Source organism: Macaca fascicularis, chromosome X (assembly GCF_037993035.2).
Source record: "Macaca fascicularis isolate 582-1 chromosome X, T2T-MFA8v1.1".
NCBI classification, from domain to species: domain Eukaryota; kingdom Metazoa; phylum Chordata; class Mammalia; order Primates; family Cercopithecidae; genus Macaca; species Macaca fascicularis.
In genome coordinates this window covers 54,938,009-54,959,846 of record NC_088395.1, presented here as the reverse complement: position 1 = coordinate 54,959,846, position 21,838 = coordinate 54,938,009, and the positions used below count along the sequence as shown (strand labels likewise).

The 21,838-nt window shown below is 43.0% G+C and overlaps 1 protein-coding gene across 12 annotated transcripts in view; it reads left to right on the top strand.

The window, feature by feature from the left end:
- Positions 1–21,838, top strand: part of PFKFB1 (6-phosphofructo-2-kinase/fructose-2,6-biphosphatase 1) — a 54,868-nt gene that overhangs the window by 27,034 nt on the left and 5,996 nt on the right. For 5 of the 12 annotated variants that reach the window (XR_012430248.1, XR_012430247.1, XR_012430249.1 and 2 more), the window contains exons 3-11: positions 921–1,014; positions 1,828–1,894; positions 2,780–2,854; positions 3,343–3,399; positions 5,509–5,630; positions 9,717–9,924; positions 12,613–12,759; positions 16,282–16,386; positions 21,279–21,408. Coding sequence is in view for 9 of the 12 variants with exons in the window: in XM_005593699.5 (XP_005593756.1) it covers positions 921–1,014; positions 1,828–1,894; positions 2,780–2,854; positions 3,343–3,399; positions 5,509–5,630; positions 9,717–9,924; positions 12,613–12,759; positions 16,282–16,386; positions 21,279–21,408 (1,005 nt within the window). In the remaining 3 variants the exon portion in view is untranslated. Of the gene's footprint in view, positions 1–847; positions 1,015–1,827; positions 1,895–2,779; positions 2,855–3,342; positions 3,400–5,508; positions 5,631–6,975; positions 7,213–9,716; positions 9,925–12,612; positions 12,760–16,281; positions 16,387–21,278; positions 21,409–21,838 lie in introns of those variants that run through there. The other 7 variants (XM_005593698.5, XM_074029858.1, XM_074029860.1 and 4 more) reach the window with 4 other exon arrangements.

The following is a 21,838-nucleotide window of genomic DNA, read 5'->3' as shown; positions in this document are numbered from 1 at the left end:
ATATCTGCCTGTAAAAGGCGCCTACCCTAAAAAGCCTTGTTCAAATGGTGAAACCTTCTCAGATCATTCCAAGTACAATTAGTCTTTCCTTCCCTCTCACTCTCTTCCATGGCTTCATATTGTCTTTGTCAGAGCATTTAACAAACTCTGTGGGAGCTCTCCATTTACTGGTTTACTCACTGTCTTACCTGTTGGACCGTGAGTGCCTTAAGGGCCCCATCATGAAGATCGGGCTAATCCCTGAGACCCAGAGCTCATATCCTGCTTCACAGAGTAGGAATCAAAAAGTATTTGTTACATGAATGAATGAAATATTAACTCTTTGGCTGCTTATCTTCTTTCTCCTCCTTTCCTTCCCTCCTCTCTAGTTTTTCATCATTGTAAGTGGGAAAGTATGGCCTAGAGATTTAGATTTAGAATCTTCATCATAATATAGAAAAATAAAACAACTTTGGACTAGAAGTCAGGAGGTCCAGTCTATATCTGTCACCAGCTCACTCACTGTTTGACCCTTGGTGATTAATTTTACTCCCTAGATCTCCATTTCTTCATCTTTCCACCGGAGTAGGGCATTTTAAGGATTGGTGTTTATGATAAAGTAGAATAATGGAAAGACCATCAGCTATGTTGCCAAATAGACCTGGGTTTGAATCTCAGATATCCACAGATAGGAAATAATTGTGCAAGTTTTTCCTATCTCTGAACTTTCAGTTTCCTCATTTATAAAATGGTAATAGTGATCTCTACTTTGCAGGGCTGTTGTGAGGAATAAATAAACTGGTAGCCATAATTTGAAGTTTTAAAAGCAATTTTATAGCTACAAATTATACCTTCTTCCACCTCTGAGGTCCCTCCCAGCAAGGACATTTTTTGGCCACTGGGATCTTCCCAACCTCTTCACTGGCGCTCCCTGCTTTCAGTATTTAATTTAGGCCAGTATCGACGAGAGGCAGTGAGCTACAAGAACTATGAATTCTTTCTTCCAGACAACATGGAGGCCCTGCAAATCAGGAAGTAAGTACCCAATATTTTAGGAATCTGTGCTGTCCCGTGGCTGAAAGGCCCTTGTTCAGATACTGGGGGAGTAGGGCAGAATAATCTGGACCAGAAAGGTGGCCCTCTAGACTCTCAAACAGTAGTTGGAACAGCCCTTCCATTATCCTGCCCAAAGCCTGTTTCTGGTCATAACCATCCACTTATCAAAAACCTTTAATGGTCTTCTACTTCTGACAGGAGAGAGTAGAAACTTCTCAGCTTAGCATTTGAGGCAAGAATCTCAATAGCTTGGCCTACTCTAGTTTCTGTAGTCTCATCAGTTCAACCTCAAGGTCTGTCTACACTGCAAGACGCTGAGTAAAGGCAGACTAGAGCCTGGGCCTTATGCCCTCAATATAGAACCCAGCAGTGAGTAATCACTAAAGAGATTTTTGCTGAAAGCATAAATACATTGCCACTGTCATGCCTGTGTGTTACCCATGCCAGGAATGCCTTTTATTTCACAGACCACATGCTCTACCTGGGTTCATAAAACAGTTCAGCTTGAGTTCCATTAGCTCAAGGGTTGGAAGCCTTAATATTATGGCTTCTGTCATTGCTCAGCTTTTCCTGATTGTGTCACTTTATACCTGCCCCTAAGCTGTGTAAGCTGTGCACATACAGCCACTTTCAACTGTTTGACCCCTCTGTGCTTAGCACGGTGCCTAAAGCACAGGGCACATAAGTTAGTCTAAGACATGAGAGATGATACAGAAGATACTGCAGACAATGAGAGAGGAATCCATCCTGGGTGATAAGGGTTGTCTCTTTTTCTTTCCTGGTCTATTTCAGGCAGTGCGCCCTAGCAGCCCTGAAGGATGTTCACAACTATCTCAGCCGTGAAGAAGGTCATGTCGCGGTAAAGAAATTTGTTATTTTTTCCTTGGGTATCTACTGGGAAGGGAATTAGCTAATATGTACTGAACATTTACTGTTGTTCTGAGTATTTGCATATATTAATAATTTCATTTTATGCTCCCCCCTTGAGATAGGTATTGTTATTATGCCCCATTTCAGAGCCCAGAAGAATGGTTCACAGAGACATTAAATAATTTCCCAAGGTGGTACAGCATATACCTGGCAGGGCCAGAAATGGAATCCAAGTTGTATAGCTTCAGAATCCCCACTCTTAACCACTGTGCACTACCAGTCCACCCCCAATAATTCAGCAGGACTATATTAGAATTTAAAACTGCAGTACAAACAGTTTTGAGTTCTAGAGACTTACCTAAATATCTAGTCAATAGTTTAGCTAGGATTTGCAAATTCTGAAAGGGGAGGAGATTCTCAAATATGCAAATGGTCCAATCTCAGGTACTGAGGCTAGGGAATTGTTTCTTGTTCTTGAGGACTTCTAAAGTGATAAGGAAGGAAGAAGCTTCAGCTAGGAATTGAGAGAATCAGTTCTAGCTCTGCTCTGTCAGCAACTCTCAGTGACTTTGGTCAAGGCAAGTTCTTCTAGGCCTCAGTTACCTCACCTATGAAATGACCCTAATAAACACCCACAATTTCCTCTTGCCTTATTACACTCACAGGGTAGCATACATTTCTGGACAGACCACAAGGGCCCAATATGTGCTTGTGAAATTGTCATAAGCCAATCATGAATCCCTCCTATCCTTCAAGACCTTGTTCAAGTTTTACCTCTATATGGAAGCCCTCCACTTAGCACAGGGATGGGCAAAGAGTAGGTGTTCTGTTAGCACCAGATTCAGAGTAATCCAATCTCATTACCTGCCTCTAGGTTTTTGATGCCACCAACACTACCAGAGAACGGCGGTCACTGATCCTGCAGTTTGCAAAAGAACATGGTTACAAGGTATGGTAACACTCCAACTCTTATTTAGAGCCTATTTCTCCAGCACAAACCCCAAAGAAAGGCAAACCAGGGGACTCAGAGAAGCCAAATCCACAACCATAAGCTCAACATTTTAATTTGGTTCTCTAACTTTCCAGGATATAGTCAGAAGCAGCAAAGCAGAACAAGAAAGGAGGGGTGCCATATTAGGCAATGGAAGATGACTGCAGACAGGCTGGCTATGGGGAAAGAGTGGAGAGAGTCACTACAAAAAGCTTATATAAGACCTAAACCCAGTAAAGATATAAAACAACAATCTGGGGTCATTCAGTTTAGAGCCAGTCTGCCTCATGAAACTCAGAAGCCTGAAAGTACCACTGTATGAGAGCATTATGTTGTCAGAGATGCCCCTGGAGATGATTTAGAACCATTGAAAAGGAGTAAAGCTATGTTCAGCTCCTATCAAACATAATTTCCTGCTGGAAGTCTCTTTTCTGTTTCTTTTATAGGTGTTTTTCATTGAGTCCATTTGTAATGACCCTGGCGTAATTGCAGAAAACATCAGGGTAAGGACCACCAGTTACTTTTCCACTTTGCTCTGCCTTAGGCTTAGATCATGCCTAAGGCAGAGGTGAGATTATGCTTAAGGCAACTCCATGAGATTAAAGAAAGTATTCCTCCCTGATCTTCTCCTCCTAGTTTTTGTAGGAAGCATTCCGTAACCATCCTGGCCTACAATGACTCTATTAATTTTAACGAAGCCAACATATATAGTGCCCTTTCTAAGCTCCAGATACCAGACTTGACTGTCATTAATTTTCACAACAAAACTGCATATTACAGATTATTTCCATGTTAGAGAGAGGAAACTGAGGTTCCAAAAGGATAAATGAATTGTCAAAGATTCATACAGACAGAAAGGGATAGAAGTGGGACTGGACCTCAGGCTTGGCTGTCTGCCTCAAAAGCCTACATTTTTTATTCTACCCCAAAATTCATACCAGAACTACCACTGCTCTTAGATTCTAGGCATGTGGTCTAGAACTAGGTCATTTACCACGTTTTGTTGTTCCCCACTTCATCAAATTACTGGAGCTCAAGAACAGAAGAGACCTTAAGGGCAATTTTCTTCTACCCTCCATCAGATACTTGAAGTCTTACCTAAATGTATATCTAGATTTTCTTTTTATACCTGCAATGATAAGGGGCCCATTGCTTTCAATGAATGCGGTCCAGTCAAGCTGGAATCTGCCTCCTTGTAATTTTTATTAATTGGTAATTTTTTTAACCTTTTGGGGCATACAGCATGTTCATTTCCTCCCTTCCCTCTTCATCCTCCCATCTATCTATCTATCAATTCAACAGAAATTGACTATATACCTGGACTTGGCCGTTCTGGGCATTAGAGACATACATATGGATAGTGGAGAGTCCTTCCCTTGAGCATATATTCTAGTGAGGAAGACTGGCAAGTATATGTACAGAACTCTGAGAACTGAGGTGATATGAGGGAACAGAGGAAGCTTTGGGAAGACAGTGTTGAGGGCCTAACTTTGCATGGGGGCAGAAATCAGGGAAGCCTTCCTAATGGAGGTAAAATTAAAACGAATAAGGATATATGCGATTGTTATTACAAAAGTGTTCTTCACACATGAATGACACTTCAGTTTCCAATGACCTTGAAGAACACATAGGAATTTGGTGCGTGAAGAATGGAAAATAAGGATATAAGCATATACTAAGTATGGCATCTCCGGAGAACTATAAGTAGCTTAAATTGGTTAAAGTCAAATGTGTGGAGGAATAGGGGAGCCATGGGAGATAAGGTTGAAGAAATAATTTGGGGCCCAATCATGACAAGCCATGAGCTGCCTGCTAAAATAATTCACACTTTTTTTCTAAAAGTTATGACAAAATGTATAAGGGCTTTAAGCAGGAGAATACTTTGGCCGGATATTCATATTAGAAATACCCTTCTGGCTGCCAGTATGGTGAATACATTAGAAGTAAAAAATATATAGACAAAGTAATTGGGCACACAGCTATAGTGAGCACAAGGAAGAATGAATGGATATTTAGAGGAGATGATAGAGTGGAGAGGATTTGGTACCTGCTAAGAGGTGAGGGATGATAGAAAGACAGACATCTAGGATGACTCCCAGGTTCCATTTAGGAGCAGATGATGGGGTAGGTGATAGTGCCAGTACCTCAGATGAGGACTGTGGGAGGAGACAGTGGGTATTGGTGAATTAGGAGAGGCCAGTCTTCAGAAATCCAAAGACAGCATGTCATAATCTCCCGGTAAACACTTGATACATGTAAGCCGTAATGACCCCTGGACAAGATCTCTGGTTCCACTTCTTCAGCCTTTTCTCACATCACAATTTCTGGTCCTCTTATAAATGTTCTTCTTTTATAAGCAGTGTATGCTCTGCGACTGAGTATAATGTAACAGGCTTTCTTTGAGATTAGGAATGAGGAGTCACACAACCAGCTTCTTTTCAATTGGCTGATTTTTGTAAACTTAGGCAAGATGTGTTCTCCAGGTCTCAATTTCCTCATCTTTATAATGAGGCATCTTGTACTCAGTGGTCTCTAAGAACCTTCCAAAGAAAACCATCAGAGACTCTGTCTCACAATGTCTCCCTTGATACCTCTGTTCTCCCTGATCCCAGCAAGTGAAACTTGGCAGCCCCGATTATGTAGACTGTGACCGTGAAAAGGTTCTGGAAGACTTTCTAAAGAGAATTGAGTGCTATGAGGTCAACTACCAACCCTTGGATGAGGAACTGGACAGGTAAGAGCCAGCACCCCAAAGTCAAGGTCTAGATCTTTTGCCCAGTTTTGATATCCTGTAGAACCTGGAGGGAATATCCTCCCTTTCTGAGCCTCAGCTTCTCTATCTGTAACATCAGGAAACTGAACTTGATTATCTTTCTTCAAGGATCCTTTCAGCTCTGATTCCTTGACGTGTAAGGTGTTCCTAAGATGATTAAAATAGTGTTTTCCTGAGCAATATGAACAGTTCAGGACCCCCTCCTGAACAGAACAAATGCCCCCATCCTGTGGGTGTTGCGATTATTATTACAAAAGTGTTCTTCACACATGAATGGCACTTCAGTTTCCAAACATGTTTACCTTCTTTCTTACATTTAATCCCTTAGGACTCCTGTAAAGGAGGCTGAGATATGTCTTATGATCATAAAATTTCAAGAAAAAGAAATTGAGTCTTAGAGAACTGAAATTACTTTCCCAAGCTCCCATCACAAGGGGTAGAGCTAGGATTCTAATTACATGTTCTGTCTCCTAGTCATGTCTCTTTTCACAACATTCCCATGTCTCATCAATCAACAAGTATTTGGACCCTTTGGACTGTGGTATATGTAGGGGGTATAAATAGGGGCAAAAGAGGTGGGTTCTATCCTCGGGTAGCTTCTATAGTGCTTTGACATATGAGAACACCCATTAAAAAAAAAAAAAAAAAACAAGAAATGCTCTGTCATAATACCAACTAAAGATAGGAGAGAGCAGATGTGAGTTTTAGATGTAGAATGTTCCCAGAACCCTACTCTCTTTGAAAATGTGTTGTGATGAGAAGAGACCCCAAGTGAGAAGTATAAAGAGGCTTCAAATGGTCATCACCACTCTAAGAAATCTAAAGAGTGGCCTTACCCAATTGAAGTACCGAGAGATCAGCACTGTTATTGCCCCACTCTTTAGATGGAGAAACTGAGACCCAGATCAAATCAAAGGCTTACTTTGGGCTACACAATGAACGAATCAGTAGCACAATATCTGTTCGAACCCATATCCCAGTTGTGCAGATTGTTCATTGCACAGGCACCCTGGTCAAGGGTACACTCGCTTCTCTCACCAAGATGTGTGCTGAAGTAGGGCTGTGTGACCCTGAGGAAAGTACGGCTTTTGAAAATTATCACAAAGGAATGACATGGGCTAACAGCATATGGTGAAAGGAGCCTGAAGGCCGGAGTGGAGGGTGTAAGTGAAAGAACGGCATTGACAAAGCCCCAGCCCTGGGCCCAGACCCTGCGGTTGCTAGGTTGCTGTTTGATGAATTAGTTTGGGCCAGAAGAAGACAAATCTAGAAGGTCAGCTTTATGTCATCATTTTTCTATCAACAGACATTTACAGTCTATGCATCAGGTCCCAGCTCTGAACATGGAATCAAAAGAGGAAAGGGCTGTCCCTGATTTGACAGAATGTCCAGTTAGTTGGAGAAGACAATGAGTACACAGTTGGTCACAACTCTGGTGACAGTAAACCAAGTGGGCTGTAGAAACATGGGACCCTGTCCAATTTGGAGGAAGAAGGTCTAAAAGAGCTTGATTACCCAATAAGCAGACTACACATAGGGTACCAGCAAGATAGGGGCTACCAAACTGAGAAAAAGAGCTATCTTAAAAACATTTATTTATTTATTTATTTATTTATTTATTTTATTTTATTTTATTTTATTTTTGAGACAGAGTCCCGTTCTGTCACCCAGGCTGGGGTGCAGTTACATGATCTTGGCTCACTGCAACCTCTGCCTCCTGGGTTCAAGCAATTCTCCTGTCTCAGCCTCCTGAGTAGCTGGGATTACAGGTGCCCGCCACTGCACCCAGCTAATTTTTATATTTTTATTAGAGACAGGGTTTCACCATGTTGGCCAAGCTGGTCACTAACTCCTGACCTCAAATGATCTGCCTGCCTTGGCCTCCCAAAGTGCTGGGATTATAGGCATAAGCCACTGCACCCAGCTGGCTTAAAGGCTTTTATAATATTGGATATTTCAAAAACAGCATCAAGGTAGTCAAAGTGGAAAAATATAAAACCAGAACTTGGGAGAATCTCCCCATATTCTATAGTTTATAATTTTTATTTTAAATAAAAATTTAAAACTTTTTTTTAATTTTTAAAATAAAATTAAAAATTTGGATGGAGGTAGGCATTAACTACTCTACTATTTTTGGTGTGGAACACCTCTAAATGACTTCACATGATCCTGGTCTCAAAAAAGGCTTCCTAAAGAGTGAATATGCTGGTTCTTGAGGTATGAATGCATAGCAGCTCAACTTTGGAAATCAGGCAAAGAGAATAGCACTTTGTAAGTGCCTAGTTAAATCTTAACAAGAGTAGAGAAATACAGAAAATATTCCAAGTGTAATAGCAAAGGTGTGAAGACAAGAATGAAACAGAGAAGATATGGGTATGGGCATGGGACCATAAAGTGAGGCCAACCGGGCCCAGTGTGAGAAGGCAAAACCAGAAAATCAGACTAAGCTGAGGAATTTGGAAGCTCCTAGAGCCTCAACAGACCTAGTGTTAGGAACAGACAGTAGCCAGGCCACAGGTTTGCATCAGATACTTTCTACCCCTAGGCTCTGAGGGTTCTAGAAGAAATTACTGGAGGGGGGAGTATTCTGGGGTTCTTCCCGAGAAGGTGGCCTTGGGAAAATCACTTTCTCTATGCCTCGGTTTCTTCACCTTTAAAACAGAGGTGATAATCTCTGCTCTGTAGTAATATGAGGATTCATGTGCTTAAAAGTTCCCACTCCCTGCCAGATGCACAGAAAATATTCAACAAATACAAGTGCCCTGTGGAAGCCATTGGGCACAGGTGGGCATGATGAGTGTGGTGCAGCATAAAGGACTTCTCTAGGAAAATCTAGGGAGAGGCTTTCTGAAACCAAACCTGTCGGCAACCTTACCTGCCTCGGGTTAGTGCAGTGCAGCTCTTTCTATTCACTTGGTTTTGTTACCATGCAACCAGGGCTGCTGGTGTCACCCCATTGCCCCAGCCTTCCACTCCTCTTCCTAGGGATTTCTCCGAACTCTGTACAGGCCAACAACTAAACGAGTTAATGCCTGGTACAGTGTAGGCCTCAGAAGTCTTGCTCCATGTTTCTAGTCTTCTGATTAGTCAGTGCCTACACTCCACCCTCCAGCTTCTACACAAACAGGTGGTTGAACCGTTTGAATATCATTCAGTGTATAGGTATTAGTTCATGACAGAGCACAGAATTGAGGCTACGGTAAGGAACTTGGGACAAGGACCACAAGTTCCCCAATGATGTTGTGGACCACCTCTGTAACCCCATGCCACACTACTTGGCACACCTTAGAGGGAATGACTGTTTATGGAATGAATGTTGAGCACTGATCATGTGTTTCCAAGTATTTGTTCCTGACTGGCCAGAGAGCTCCCAAAGCACAGACACTGGGTCTCCATGCCAAGCACAATGCCTAGAACACAGGACTATGTTTGGAGTATGTTTGTTGACTGCATAGCAAATAGGAAAATAACCCAGGCCAACCCCCCCTTCTGAGTGAGGAGAGAGACACACACATGCACAGACACACATATGCACACAGACGCAATCTGGTAGTTGTGTGTTGAGTATAAAGGACAATATGTAGCAGAGGCTTAAAAAAAAAAAAAGAGAGAGAGAGAGAGAGGTGAAGAGCTCAACTCAGGATCAGAAAGGGTAGGGGAGTGAACAAGTCAGGAGCTGCCAGTAAGACATTAGAGTTGGCCAGGGATACAAAGGATTACTGCTTCTCTCTGACTATGTTAGGGATGCGAACCCCAGAAGAGAGAACCCAGCTGCTTGTAAGAGGATGAGTGAAAAGGCAGTTTGGCTCAAGCTGAGGCTGAAGGAAGGAGACAGGGGGAAATAGCATATAATGAGCTCCTTTGGGTGGCCAATAACCAAGTCTCTAGGACAGGTACTCGGTACAGGGCAAGGCATGGCATCACATTAGGTGACAGCTGGGTTGTGGAAGAGGTTTGAAAGGGTGTGTGGTTCGGGGTTTCTTTTGGGGTCAACCCTACCACCATTAGCCCCTGAGCTGCCCTTGCTCCTGCTTGGGTCTGGCCCAGCCACCTGTCCTACATCAAGATCTTCGACGTGGGCACACGCTACATGGTGAACCGAGTGCAGGGTCACATCCAGAGCCGCACAGTCTACTACCTCATGAATATCCACGTCACACCTCGCTCCATCTACCTATGCCGGCATGGTGAGAGTGATCTCAACCTCAGAGGCCGCATCGGAGGTGACTCTGGCCTCTCAGTTCGTGGCAAGCAGGTAGGGTGGACCACATACACCCAGATGGGTTGGCTGGGCTGTCCTAGGTGGGCTGGAGGTGTAGTGGTGGCCACATTCTGGGTCCTGAGGTGGGATGACCCAGGGATGGGGTAGAAGCAGATTCCATCACTCCTACTCTTCCATCCATCAGCCACTCGGTCTCTTCCCAGCCGCCGAATGGTTCCCTATGCCACCTGTTCTGCAGGTCTAAGAGCTTGGCCTTGGCACCCAAGGCCTGCCCAAAGCCAGCTGCTCCATGACAGTGACTCCCTTTGCCCTTCCTGACTGGTTCCATCATCTTTCTCACAACGTTGTGCCTTTGCTGGTGCAGCTCCCCCACCTAGTCTACCCTCTTCTGTCTCCTCTGTCAGTGGGTGACCATCAGTGGCACAGACAGCTGCCCTGAGAGACCCATCCTTGAACCACTCTTCTCCCCAATTCTGCCCTCCCCACCTCACCCCAACACAGGTGTCACACTGGCAGCCCCTGTCCCCACCCATGACAGTGTCCTTCCTGCCCTCCCCACTCCCTTCCAAGGCCCAGCACCTGCTCCAGAAAGCCCTCCCCATCCTCTCCTCCCTCCCAGGCAGGTTGCCATGCCCTGGGCTCCAGCTCTCCCAGTTCTGGCCCATGTGTGGCTCTCCTGGCCTGAGTGTCTTCTCCCCAGCCCAGCACAGTGACGTGCATGTTCTGGTTGCTGGCTAAATACAGGGATCCATTTCCACAGCATTTGGTCCTGCACCTGGGCTTGTTAGCACAGGTATTGTTCCTGCTGGCAGGACCACTTGGGGATGGAACAGGTGGGAAATGAAGTGCAGGATGGACAATTGTTGTCATGATTGTCATTTATTGGACACCTATGCAGTCACGGTGCCATCTGCTTCTGCACGTGTGGCTCATTTCATCTTCACCACAGGTCTGTGAGGTGGGCATTCCTACCACCAGTTTATGGATGAGGAAGCAGAGAGCAGCCCCAGGGCAGGTGGCCAGGATGAGACAGAGCCAGGGCTGAAAGCGGGGCCTACTGACCTGCCCTCAGCTCCCCCACTGGAGATAGGGGGGTGCCCCAGGCAAGGCACTACCCTGGATGGCCATGCCCTGGTGTCTCCCTTTCTGTTACCTCCAGACTGACAGCCTCCCCTCAAGGTAGACTCTAACCTGTGACTCCCTCATGTCCCACTCCTCAGAGCAGAGTCAGAGGCTGCTGGAGGTGTGACCCCGGCCCATGGCAGCCCCTGCAGCCAGGGCCATCTTGGGTGGAGCCAGCCTGGCCCTGCCCACACAGCTCGGAGCCCAGTTGGACACGTGGCTGTCTCCACAGGGCATGCCTCCCTGCACACAAACCTGTGTGTGTGTGCATGCACACAGCTGATGCCACCTTCATGCTTCTCACAGAGCACCAGGCCCAGTTTACAAAGCACCTCCCTGTCGAGATAGCTCTCACTTGTGCAGCACCCACTGTGTACCAGGCTGTGGTCGGGGTACTCCCCATCCACTATCTGAAGTGCGGCCTCCAGACAGCAGGCCAGGTGAGCCGGTGCTCTTTGGATATGAGGCCAGGGAGGGGCAGGGATGTGTCTGACGGCACAAGGGACCATGTAAGGGAGCTGAGGGAGTTTAACCTATGGCTCCTACCTCCCTGTCAAGGGCTCCTTCCACCGGAGCATACTGACTCCTGACTCATTTCCATAATGAAATGTATGTATGAAACACCTATATCTGCATATAGAAATGTGTGCCTGGACCTATGCACCTGTGCAGATGTTCCTAACACATGCCATCAGTGGTTAACAACACACCTATACACAGAGGAGGAAATCACTAGCTCCTCTGGGCTCCCACAGCCCTTTATGGTTCCCCTCGGTGCTGCCAGTGTTTCCCTCACTGGACTGGCCATGTCTCGAGAACAAGAACACCCCAGCACCCAGCACAGGGCCATGAACACTCAATACATGTGTGAATGTCCCTAGAACCTGGGTACCAGGAACCCCGCTTAAGCGATAAGTGTTCACAGTGTCAAAAAGTAAAGTCTCCCAAATGCCACAACCCCTACTTCCAGTCCATACTCTGGTACCCCCAACCCTAGAATTCTTTGCCCTTGTTGTCTAGAGTCTGCTTTCAGTGCCTACATGGTCCTATCCCAGAGTCTGTCCACCTGAGGTCAGGCCATATAACATGACCAAGGGGTTGCTGTTTGTGGAGCATGGGGATCAGTGGAGGTGGAAATGTGGACAGAACTCAGTCGTGTGACTTGGTTATCCACAAGCATATACTAAAGGCACATAGAAGTGCAGGATAGAGCCAGAAATGGAGAGATAGACTGTGCATGGAGTGCCTCCATTGGTACTCTTGTCCCAGGCTCCACAAATATTAGACGTGGGCCTGTTTGAATGAATGAATAACCAAGTAGGGGCTTTGGTGAGCAATCATCAATGAGCGCACGCGCACACACGCACTCTCTCTCTCTCTCTCTCTCTCTCACTCACTCATGCTCTTTTCTATTCCTTTGGCCTACCATCACATGGGAAAGAGTATGACTTTTTATAAATTTGGAACATTTAAACTCTTTGCTCTGCTTGTTCATCACCACTCAATTTGTGGCAGATCTGAGCTTGTTCTTATGGCCACCCTGCTCTCTCTCACCTCTCCTTTTCCCCTTCTCTCCTCCTCTGCATCCCCACGCACTAGTATGCCTATGCCCTGGCCAACTTCATTCAGTCCCAGGGCATCAGCTCCCTGAAGGTGTGGACCAGTCACATGAAGAGGACCATCCAGACAGCTGAGGCCCTGGGTGTCCCCTATGAGCAGTGGAAGGCCCTGAATGAGATTGATGCGGTGAGATGCGTGGGGTGAATCTCCTGTGTGGAGGGGGTGACTTGAGTCTGGGATTATCCCCTGGGTTGCCTCTGCTCCAGCCCCTATGGGGAGCCTAATTAATTCAACAAACTTTTTTGACAACTAGCCATGTGCCAGACCTTATTCTATGTCTTGGGGATCCAGTGAAGGCCAGAATAGACAAAGTCTCTGCCCTCATCCTAAAGACAGACAGTAAATAGGACATTACATCTCAGTGTGACAAAGGGCTATGAGAGGAGAAGTAGAAGGGATTATGGAGGATCAGAGGGTGAGGGTGCTCCTGACTCAACTTGGTGGTGGGAGATTTAGAAGGAAAGCTTCTTGGAGGAAGCTAGAGGTGACATAAGAAGGAGGCGAAATGGTCTGGGGAGTGGGGAAATAAATCTAATTCAGAGACAGAAAATAGCTCATGTGAAGACCCAGAGATAAGAAGAGAGCATGGCAAGTTCAGGGAACTGAAGGAAAGAATAGCACAGAGGCTGGGACAGCAATAGTGAGATCTGGAGAAAAGGGAGATGAGGCTTGAAAGGAAGCCAGGCCACCAGGCTTTATAGTTCATGTTGAGGGATTCAAACGCTGCCCTAACAACAGTGAGATGCCATTGATGGGGTCCACATCAATTAGGAGTAGTCTGACTGTGATGCACATTTTTAAAGAAAGCCCACTCTGGGCCTGTGTGGAAACTTGGTGGGAAGAAGGCCAGAATGAACATGTAGACCAGTAAGAAGTTGATTGCATTAGTCTGGTAAGAGGTGGGGGCATGTTGAACCAGAGTAGTGGCATTGGAGATGAAGTGAAGGACTTTGGGAATGTTTCAAAGGTGGAATCAGGTCAGGTGCAGTGGCTCATGCCTGTAATCCCAGCACTTTGGGAGGCCTAGGTGGGAGGATCACTTGAGCCCTGGAGTTGGAGACCAGCCTGAGCAACATAGTAAAACCCCATCTCTACAAACAATTTGAAAATTGGCTGGGTGTGGTGGTGCATGCCTGTGACCTCAGCTACTCAGGCGGCTGAGATAGGAGGATTGTTTGAGCCTGGGAGGTTGAGGCTGCAGTGAGCTGTGATCATGCCACTGCACTCCAGCCTGAGTGACAAGCAAGGCCCTGTCTCAAAAAAAAAATTTAAGGTGGAATCAGCAGGGCTTGATGGTGCACTGGCTATAAGGGATGAGGAAGAGGGAGACATGAAGGACTCAACCCTGGTGGTATAGCAATCTCTCTTCAGGGTCAGGTTCTTCCATGAGCTCTTTGAGAAAGGAGCTGTTTCCTCTCCATTGTTCACCTGCACTGTAGGTACAATGGCACTGGGCAGCAGCGCACAGGTTATGATTGTTAGGCATCAACATAAAAGCTTCACCACTTGTGTAAATAACTTGTGTGTGGGTAGGTTAACTTACTTACTTGCCTGCTAGATATGCCTCTATAGAAACAGACACGTATGTGTGTGTACATTCATACATATGTGTATATAAATATAGAGGTACAGAAATACACATAGCTAGAAAAGGGCTATACAGCATTGTTCTGTATACCACATACATTTGCTATAAAATATATGCAAGCAAATATGAAATTTCTTCATCATAAGTTTGGTGGCTTCTTATTTCTGGTCCACATGTGGTGTAAACATTTATTGAATCCCTCCTTATTTCAGGTTTTGGAGTGATGCTGGAGGTGGAAATTGATCTAATTCATTCCTGTCTTCACTGAATTTTCAGGCTAAATAGGGTAGACAGAGGAATAAACAGAGAAATAGAGAACAGCATGTGTGATACAGGCTCTGATAGGCAAGACTATGGGTACATAGAAATTGGGGCAGGACACCTAACTCAGCCAAGATCTACCTGGAAGAAGTGATACCTAGCTGAAGCCTCAGGTTTGAGTAACAGTGAACCAAATAGAAAGGATCAAGAATGACATTCCAGGCAGAGAGACAGGGATAGGGAACTTCACAAAGAGGTTGATTGGATGTGTTGAAATGCTAAGGTTGTAGTAGTACAAATGGAGAGGGAAGAAAAAAGGAATCGATTTGAGAGAGATTTAGGAGGTGGAATCTCAGAAATTGGCTATGAGGGGTGAGTGAGGAAGAAGCAAGAATTTAGGATGATGATAAAGCAAGAATTTAAGTTTCTGGTTTATTTTCCATGATTAATAAAATATTAATACTTGATTCTAATGATTGAGTCTTTAAAATGTCCCTTGCATATTCTATACTAATATATTTTATTTACATTTTTCCAGTATTCAAAACACTTCTATGAAGTAGTTCTAATTCTCCACATTTTGCAGACAAGGAAAGTAAAATTTGGAGAGGTTAAGCAATTTGACTCAATAATGAGTCAATGACCATTTCTATAGGCCACAGGCTCCTAGTACTCCTCAGAATAGAAAGTTGAAGCCAATCTGGAAGGACCTCATGTACCCAGTAGGGTGCACTTTCTTCCATGGGCAGTGTGGGTTGGAGAAGTTTCACACTGCAGAGATGTTTGTGGGTTGGGGTAGGGGTTCACTTCCTCACCCCTGATGGGGGCATGGTAGATGGGCCCAGTAGACAACAACCAGAGGCCGCTGGCCCCCTACAGGGAGATTTAATTGGAATCCACATACCCAAAAGGAAACCTTAGAAACCCAACATAACTTTCCACCACCAGCAGTAGTCACCTCACCTCTGGGAGTTTCTCAGTAGACTTGGAATCTCTCATAAGCACCTTAGGAACTCATTTTCTGAGGACTCAATTCCTTTTTTGAGTGAGGAGAGTGTATCTCCCCCAAATCCACTCTGAAACCATTAGGAATTTATTAATTTTTCTTGTCTGAGATGTCTGTGGATGCCTGTTTATCTGCCAGAGTTCCCAAAGTAGAGGTCTTCAGACACAGGCACACAGATAACTCTCACATATACACCAGAGACATAATGAGGGACATATACATTAACAGACACACATGCCACAGACACACTGAGACCTGCATGGAAAGACCACATGGACACATTCTCCAATGCTTAGACACCCTGTACACACACACACACACAAACACACACGCAAGCACACAACATATGCTGAGACAAATACACAAACACGAGGCATAAGTCCTTAAACATACCACAAGTACATAACCATGCTCCACACAGACTTGTAAACACAGCCACAAATTCTTATGCCCATATTTTTATAAAAATACATACTTATATGTATAATGTACACCTGCAGACCTATCTGTACAATCATAGAAAAACATCATACACTCAGCCTGAACACATCTATCCACATACACTCACTGTCACATCCACACAGCCGCACACCCTATACACACACACAAACACACACACACAGACACACACACACACATACACACTTATAGATAACAGGCACAGACCCAAAGCTGTGTTCACAGAGACCCAGGTGCTCATGTGCTACTGTTCCACAATCATCGAAGAATTATGGCAAAGACTCTGTGGAATTTCATCTTGTGAATACTTTTGCCCCCAAATACTTTTTCTCAGGGTGTCTGTGAGGAGATGACCTATGAAGAAATCCAGGAACATTACCCTGAAGAATTTGCACTGCGAGACCAAGATAAATATCGCTACCGCTATCCCAAAGGAGAGGTAAGGTTTGGGGGGTGGCCTAATGCCTAGGACTACTCCCCAGTGTCTTCATTGCAACTGCCAGGATTCCACAGTTGTCTAGACAGCTCAAGAAACAGAGTAAGCATATCTTGCAGCAGCTGCCATCCCACAAGGCACATGATTATCTGGCCCTTGGTTGTTTTAGATTCTTGGCTATAGGCAACAGATCCATCCCTTTCTTTTAAAAGCTACATAATTTTCTCGCTTATTCTCTTTCTGCTTCAGAAGTGCTCACTTTATCCTGGACCTTGTCTCTGGTATCCCTTCATGAAGACACTTTAAATAGTTCAACATACTCTGATTTCCTGATATTTTGTTGCCAAGTTGCCTAAAGCTCCAGCCTCTCTGGGCAGTTGGCATTGTCCCAAGAGACAATGGCTAATAATTTAATCAACTTCTTTGCCACTACATGAACCAGACCATCAGTTCCCTATCCCCATATGAGATGAATGCTCATTGCATTTGATCAAGCCTCCACTTAGCCAGTTCCACATTTTAGAGCATTTATTAGTCACACTTTATTTCTAATATAAATTGCTGGGAAAAGTTATTAGAAAAGAAGGACATCTGGGAAGATAAAACAATAGATATTCTATTCAGTTATACAACACTTTCACACTTTTTCTCTTCACCCTCAGAGATGACATTATAAAATTCATCTTAATTTTACCTCATTTTCCTTTAGGTATTTAGAGGCTGTGTTATTAGAGGTATACAATATTAAAGCAATTATATTTTCTCAATGAATTGCACATTTTATCATTACATAGGACCAAACCTCTTTCTTCCCGATAATCCTTTTTGCCTAAAAACATATTTTATCTGACATTAATATAGTTGTACACGATTCAGTGACTTCTGGTGACTACTTAGTTCACTTTTAGCTATTCATTTACTTTCAACTTCCCTCTGTATCTTTGTTTTGTGTCTCTTATAAACAACTTACAGTTGGGTTTCGTTGTTTTTAATCCAAACTGAAAATATGTGTCTTTTGAATGGTAAGTTTGGTATATTCACTTTTATTGTAATTACTAACTTTTTTAGTTTATTACTATTATCTTGTCTTGAGTTCTCTGCTTAGTTTTTTCTCTTTTCCTGCCCTCTTTTGGATTGATAAAGTTTTTATATCCAAATTTAAGTTATATAATTTGTTTCCATTCATTTAGAGATTACCCTTAACATTTAAAAAATTTTTCATCGTGATTCTTTCAATTTTTAGTTGATATCTCAATAAGGATGTAAGGTCAAAATGTATTTCAAGACCACTCATAATAATTCTTTGCTGAGTGCTATTATGCAACCAACTCGAACCCTTAACATTTTAATATTCAGTATTAACAAAATCTAAAATCAATATCTCCACCCTCTACCTAAACAACAGAAGAACTTTAAAACTCGGGCCACTGTGTCTCCTAATTTACATGTTGTTTGTATTTTAGGTCAAACTTGGTCTTAACCCCCAAGTGAATTATTACTGTTGTCGTTATTATTGTATGCAGTCAATGTTTATTTAGATTTAACCACATGTTTACCAATTCCTCTGATCATTCTTGCCCCTTCCACCTCAAATCTTCCCTCTGAGTTCATTTTCCATCTTTCTTTTTTATTTTTATTTATTTAGTCATTTATTTTATTTTATTTTTGAGATGGAGTCTTGCACTCTCTTTTTTTTTTGGTAATTTTTCTAATTTATTAGTTTAATATCCCTCCCATTTAAAAATTTAATTTAATGTACTTTAAAAAATTGACACATAACAATCCTACATGTTTATGGAGGTACATAGTGATGTTTTGATACATATAGTGTATAGTAATCACATCAGGGTAATTAGCATATCCATGATCTCAAACATTTATCATTTCTTTGTGTTGGGAACATTCAATGTCCTCCTTCTAACTATTTGAAACTTATAATATAAACTATAGTCACCCTACAGTGCTATAGAACACCATATTATATTCTTCCTGTCTAGTTCTAATTTTATACCCTTTAACAAATCTCTTTTTTCCCCCCAACCCTTACCCATCTCAGCCTCCAGTATCCTCTGGTCTACTTTTTACCTCTATGAGATCAACTTTTTTTTAGCTTCCATATATGAATGAGAACATGTGGTGTTTAACTTCCTGTTCCTGTCTTATTTCACTTAACATAATGTCTTCCAGTTCCATTCGTGGTGCTGAGAATGACAGGATTTCATTTCTCTTTTATGGCTCAGTAATATTCCATTGAGTGTATATACCAAATTTTGCTTTATCTAGTCATCTGTTGTTGGACACCTAAGGTTGATTCCATGTCTTGGCTATTATGATAGTGCAATAAACATGGGAGTGCAGATGTCTCTTTGATATAATAATATCCTTTTTTTATTTAAGTTCTAGGGTACATGTGCACAACATGCAGGTTTGTTACATATGTATACATGTGCCATGTTGGTGTGCTGCATCCATTAACTCGTCATTTACATTAGGTATATCTCCTAATGCTATCCCTCCCCCCTCCCCCATCCCCACAATAGGACCCAGTGTGTGATGTTCCCCTTCCTGTGTCCAAGTGATCTCATTATTCAATTCCCACCTATGAGCGAGAACATGCGGTATTTGGTTTTCTGTTCTTGCGATGGTTTGCTGAGAATGATGGTTTCCAGCTGCATCCAAGTCCCTACAAAGGACACAAACTCATCCTTTTTTATGGCTGCGTAGTATTCCATGATGTATATGTGCCGCATTTTCTTAATCCAGTCTGTCACTGATGGACATTTGGGTTGATTCCAAGTCTTTGCTATTGTGAATAGTGCCGCAATGAACATACGTGTGCATGTGTCTTTATAGCAGCATGACTATATTTATTTTATTTTATTTTTTTTTTTTTGAGATGGAGTCTTGCACTTTCACCCAGGCTGGAGTGCAGTGGCGCGATTTCGGCTCGCTGCAAGCTCCGCCTCCCGGGTTCACACCATTCTCCTGCCTCTGCCTTCCGAGTAGCTGGGACTACAGGCGCCTGCCACCACACCCGGCTAATTTTTTTGTATTTTTAGTAGAGACGGTGTATCACCGTGTTAGCCAGGATGTTCTCGATCTCCTGATCTCGTGATCCACCCACCTCAGCCTCCCAAAGTGCTAGGATTACAGGCGTGAGCCACTGTGCCTGGCCTTCCATCTTCTTTAGAAGCTTTTTTAGTGAGTAAACACACCCTTCTTTTTGTTTAAAAATGTCTTGGTAGGAGGGGGTCCTCAATCCTAGTGATGCTTGGCTGGGTAAAAACTCTAGGTTGACAGTTGTTTTCTCTCAGCACTTTAAAAGTATTACCCTCACTGTCTTCTGGCTTCTACTGTGGCTAGGAAATCTGCTGTCAGTCTAGTTTTCTTTTCTCTCTGGCTACTTTTAAGGTTTTTGTATCATTGTTGCTTTAAAGTTTCCTTCTAATATGTCTAGATGTTTATTTCTTTTCATTTATTAATATATTGCTTGGGATTAGTGAGACTTCCCGAATCTGAGGCTTGGGATTCTTCATCAAGTCTGGAAAACTCTCAGACATTTTATCTTTAAAAATTCATCTCTCACATTCTATTATCTTCCTCTGGAAATACAATTGGATGTATGTTACTCCTGCCTCTATTCTTCATGTCTCCTAACTTTTCTTTCCTATTTTCTATCTCTTTGTATCTTTTGCTGCATCCTGAGTAATTTCTTCAGCTTTATCTTCCAGTCAGTATTTCTTAAGTAGTATCTAATATGCTCCTTACCCCATCCACTGAGTTTTCAATTTTAATGACTATTTTTTTATTTCTGAAATTCTATTTAGTTATTTTTCAAATCTACATCGCATTTTTGATAACATCTTGTTTCTTCCTTACATTTTTTATTCCACTTTTTATTTCTTTAAAAGTTTCAAACATATTTATTTTATATTGTGGCATCCCTTATCTTAAATTTTTAGGGTTCTCTTCTTGTTTCTGCTTATTCTCACTCATGGTAGCTTATTTCCTTGTGTGTTATATGAGCTCCAGCTTGGCAAGAATTTATCTATGGGAATCTCACACAGCCTGAGTTAAGAGAATCCAGAGAGATTTCCATTTGCTTCTTCTAAGCAGTCCTGGGAGCTAACGACTTGGGATCACTTTTTATTAAACTCTCAGCATAACATTATTCAAATCACATGGGTAGTGTAGCTCTGAATCACCAGCTCACCTGAGGGAAGTCTGGTGTTTATAAATTCTTACAGGAGGATTTTCACTTATCTCCCCTGAGAGCCAAGGAGAGACAGACACATTTTCTTGTTGTTTCTTTTTGCTTGTTAAGGAACTTTTTCTAGTTTGCACTTTTGCTGAGAGTGTAAAGATTTGGCCTTTGAGGGTCCCAGATTTATGTGAGAGTCTCAGTCTCAACTCCCCACCTTGTGCACACCCAAGGCCTTGTCTTCTACTTCTATAAGGTTTTTAAAACTCGAAACTCTTAGTTACTCTGATTGGCAAATGCCCCCAGGGCAGCTGTGGCTTCTACATCCACATCACTTTTTTTTCAGTTTTTCTTCATTTTGGGGCCCTATATTTATAAAATTTTCTTTATTTTTGTGAAAGGTCAGCAGTGCACTTAAGAAGACAATTTGCAGTGGGGAGTTTTATTGTTGTTATTGTTATTTAGTCCACTGTATTGGTACACTTATTTAGTCCACTATATTGATAGTCCCCATTTAGCAGATAATGAAACTAAGACCCTAAGAAGGAAGTGAGTTGCCTAAGGTCATACTGCCGGGTCAACAATTGAACTGGCACTGGAACCAAATGTTCTTGATTCCTAGTTTAGAGTTCTTCCCCTCTGGGCAAATGTGCCTCATCTCCCTTTCTCACTCACATATCTCTCTTACATTTAGTCCTATGAGGATCTGGTTCAGCGTCTGGAGCCAGTGATAATGGAGCTAGAACGACAGGAGAATGTACTGGTGATCTGCCACCAGGCCGTCATGCGGTGCCTCCTGGCCTATTTCCTGGATAAAAGTTCAGGTACTACCCTCATCTCTGTTTTGGGGAAGTTTGATGGTATTTGAGACACTGACACCAGCAATTAGATATCTATATCTTAGTAGTTAAGAGAAGAGTATTTAGAACAAGGATGCCTAGGTTCAGATTCTTTCTCTTTCACATACTAGCTGTACTGCCTTTCACAAATTACTTTAACCTCTCTGGCCTCAGTGTCCTCCTGTGTAAAATGGGGAGAATAACAATGAATTTTAAGTAACATAAGTAAAAAATTTAGAACAGATCATGACACACTGTATGGGCTATGTTAACTGCTATTATTAGTATTGTTCTTAGCTAACATTTTCAAAGCCAACGTTAACAGTCTGCCTCAATCTGGAAAAGATGAGCTAGTATTTCTCTGAAGCATGCTACCATCAGGTGATAGTGGGGCCTTTTGTAGCTTCATGATCCT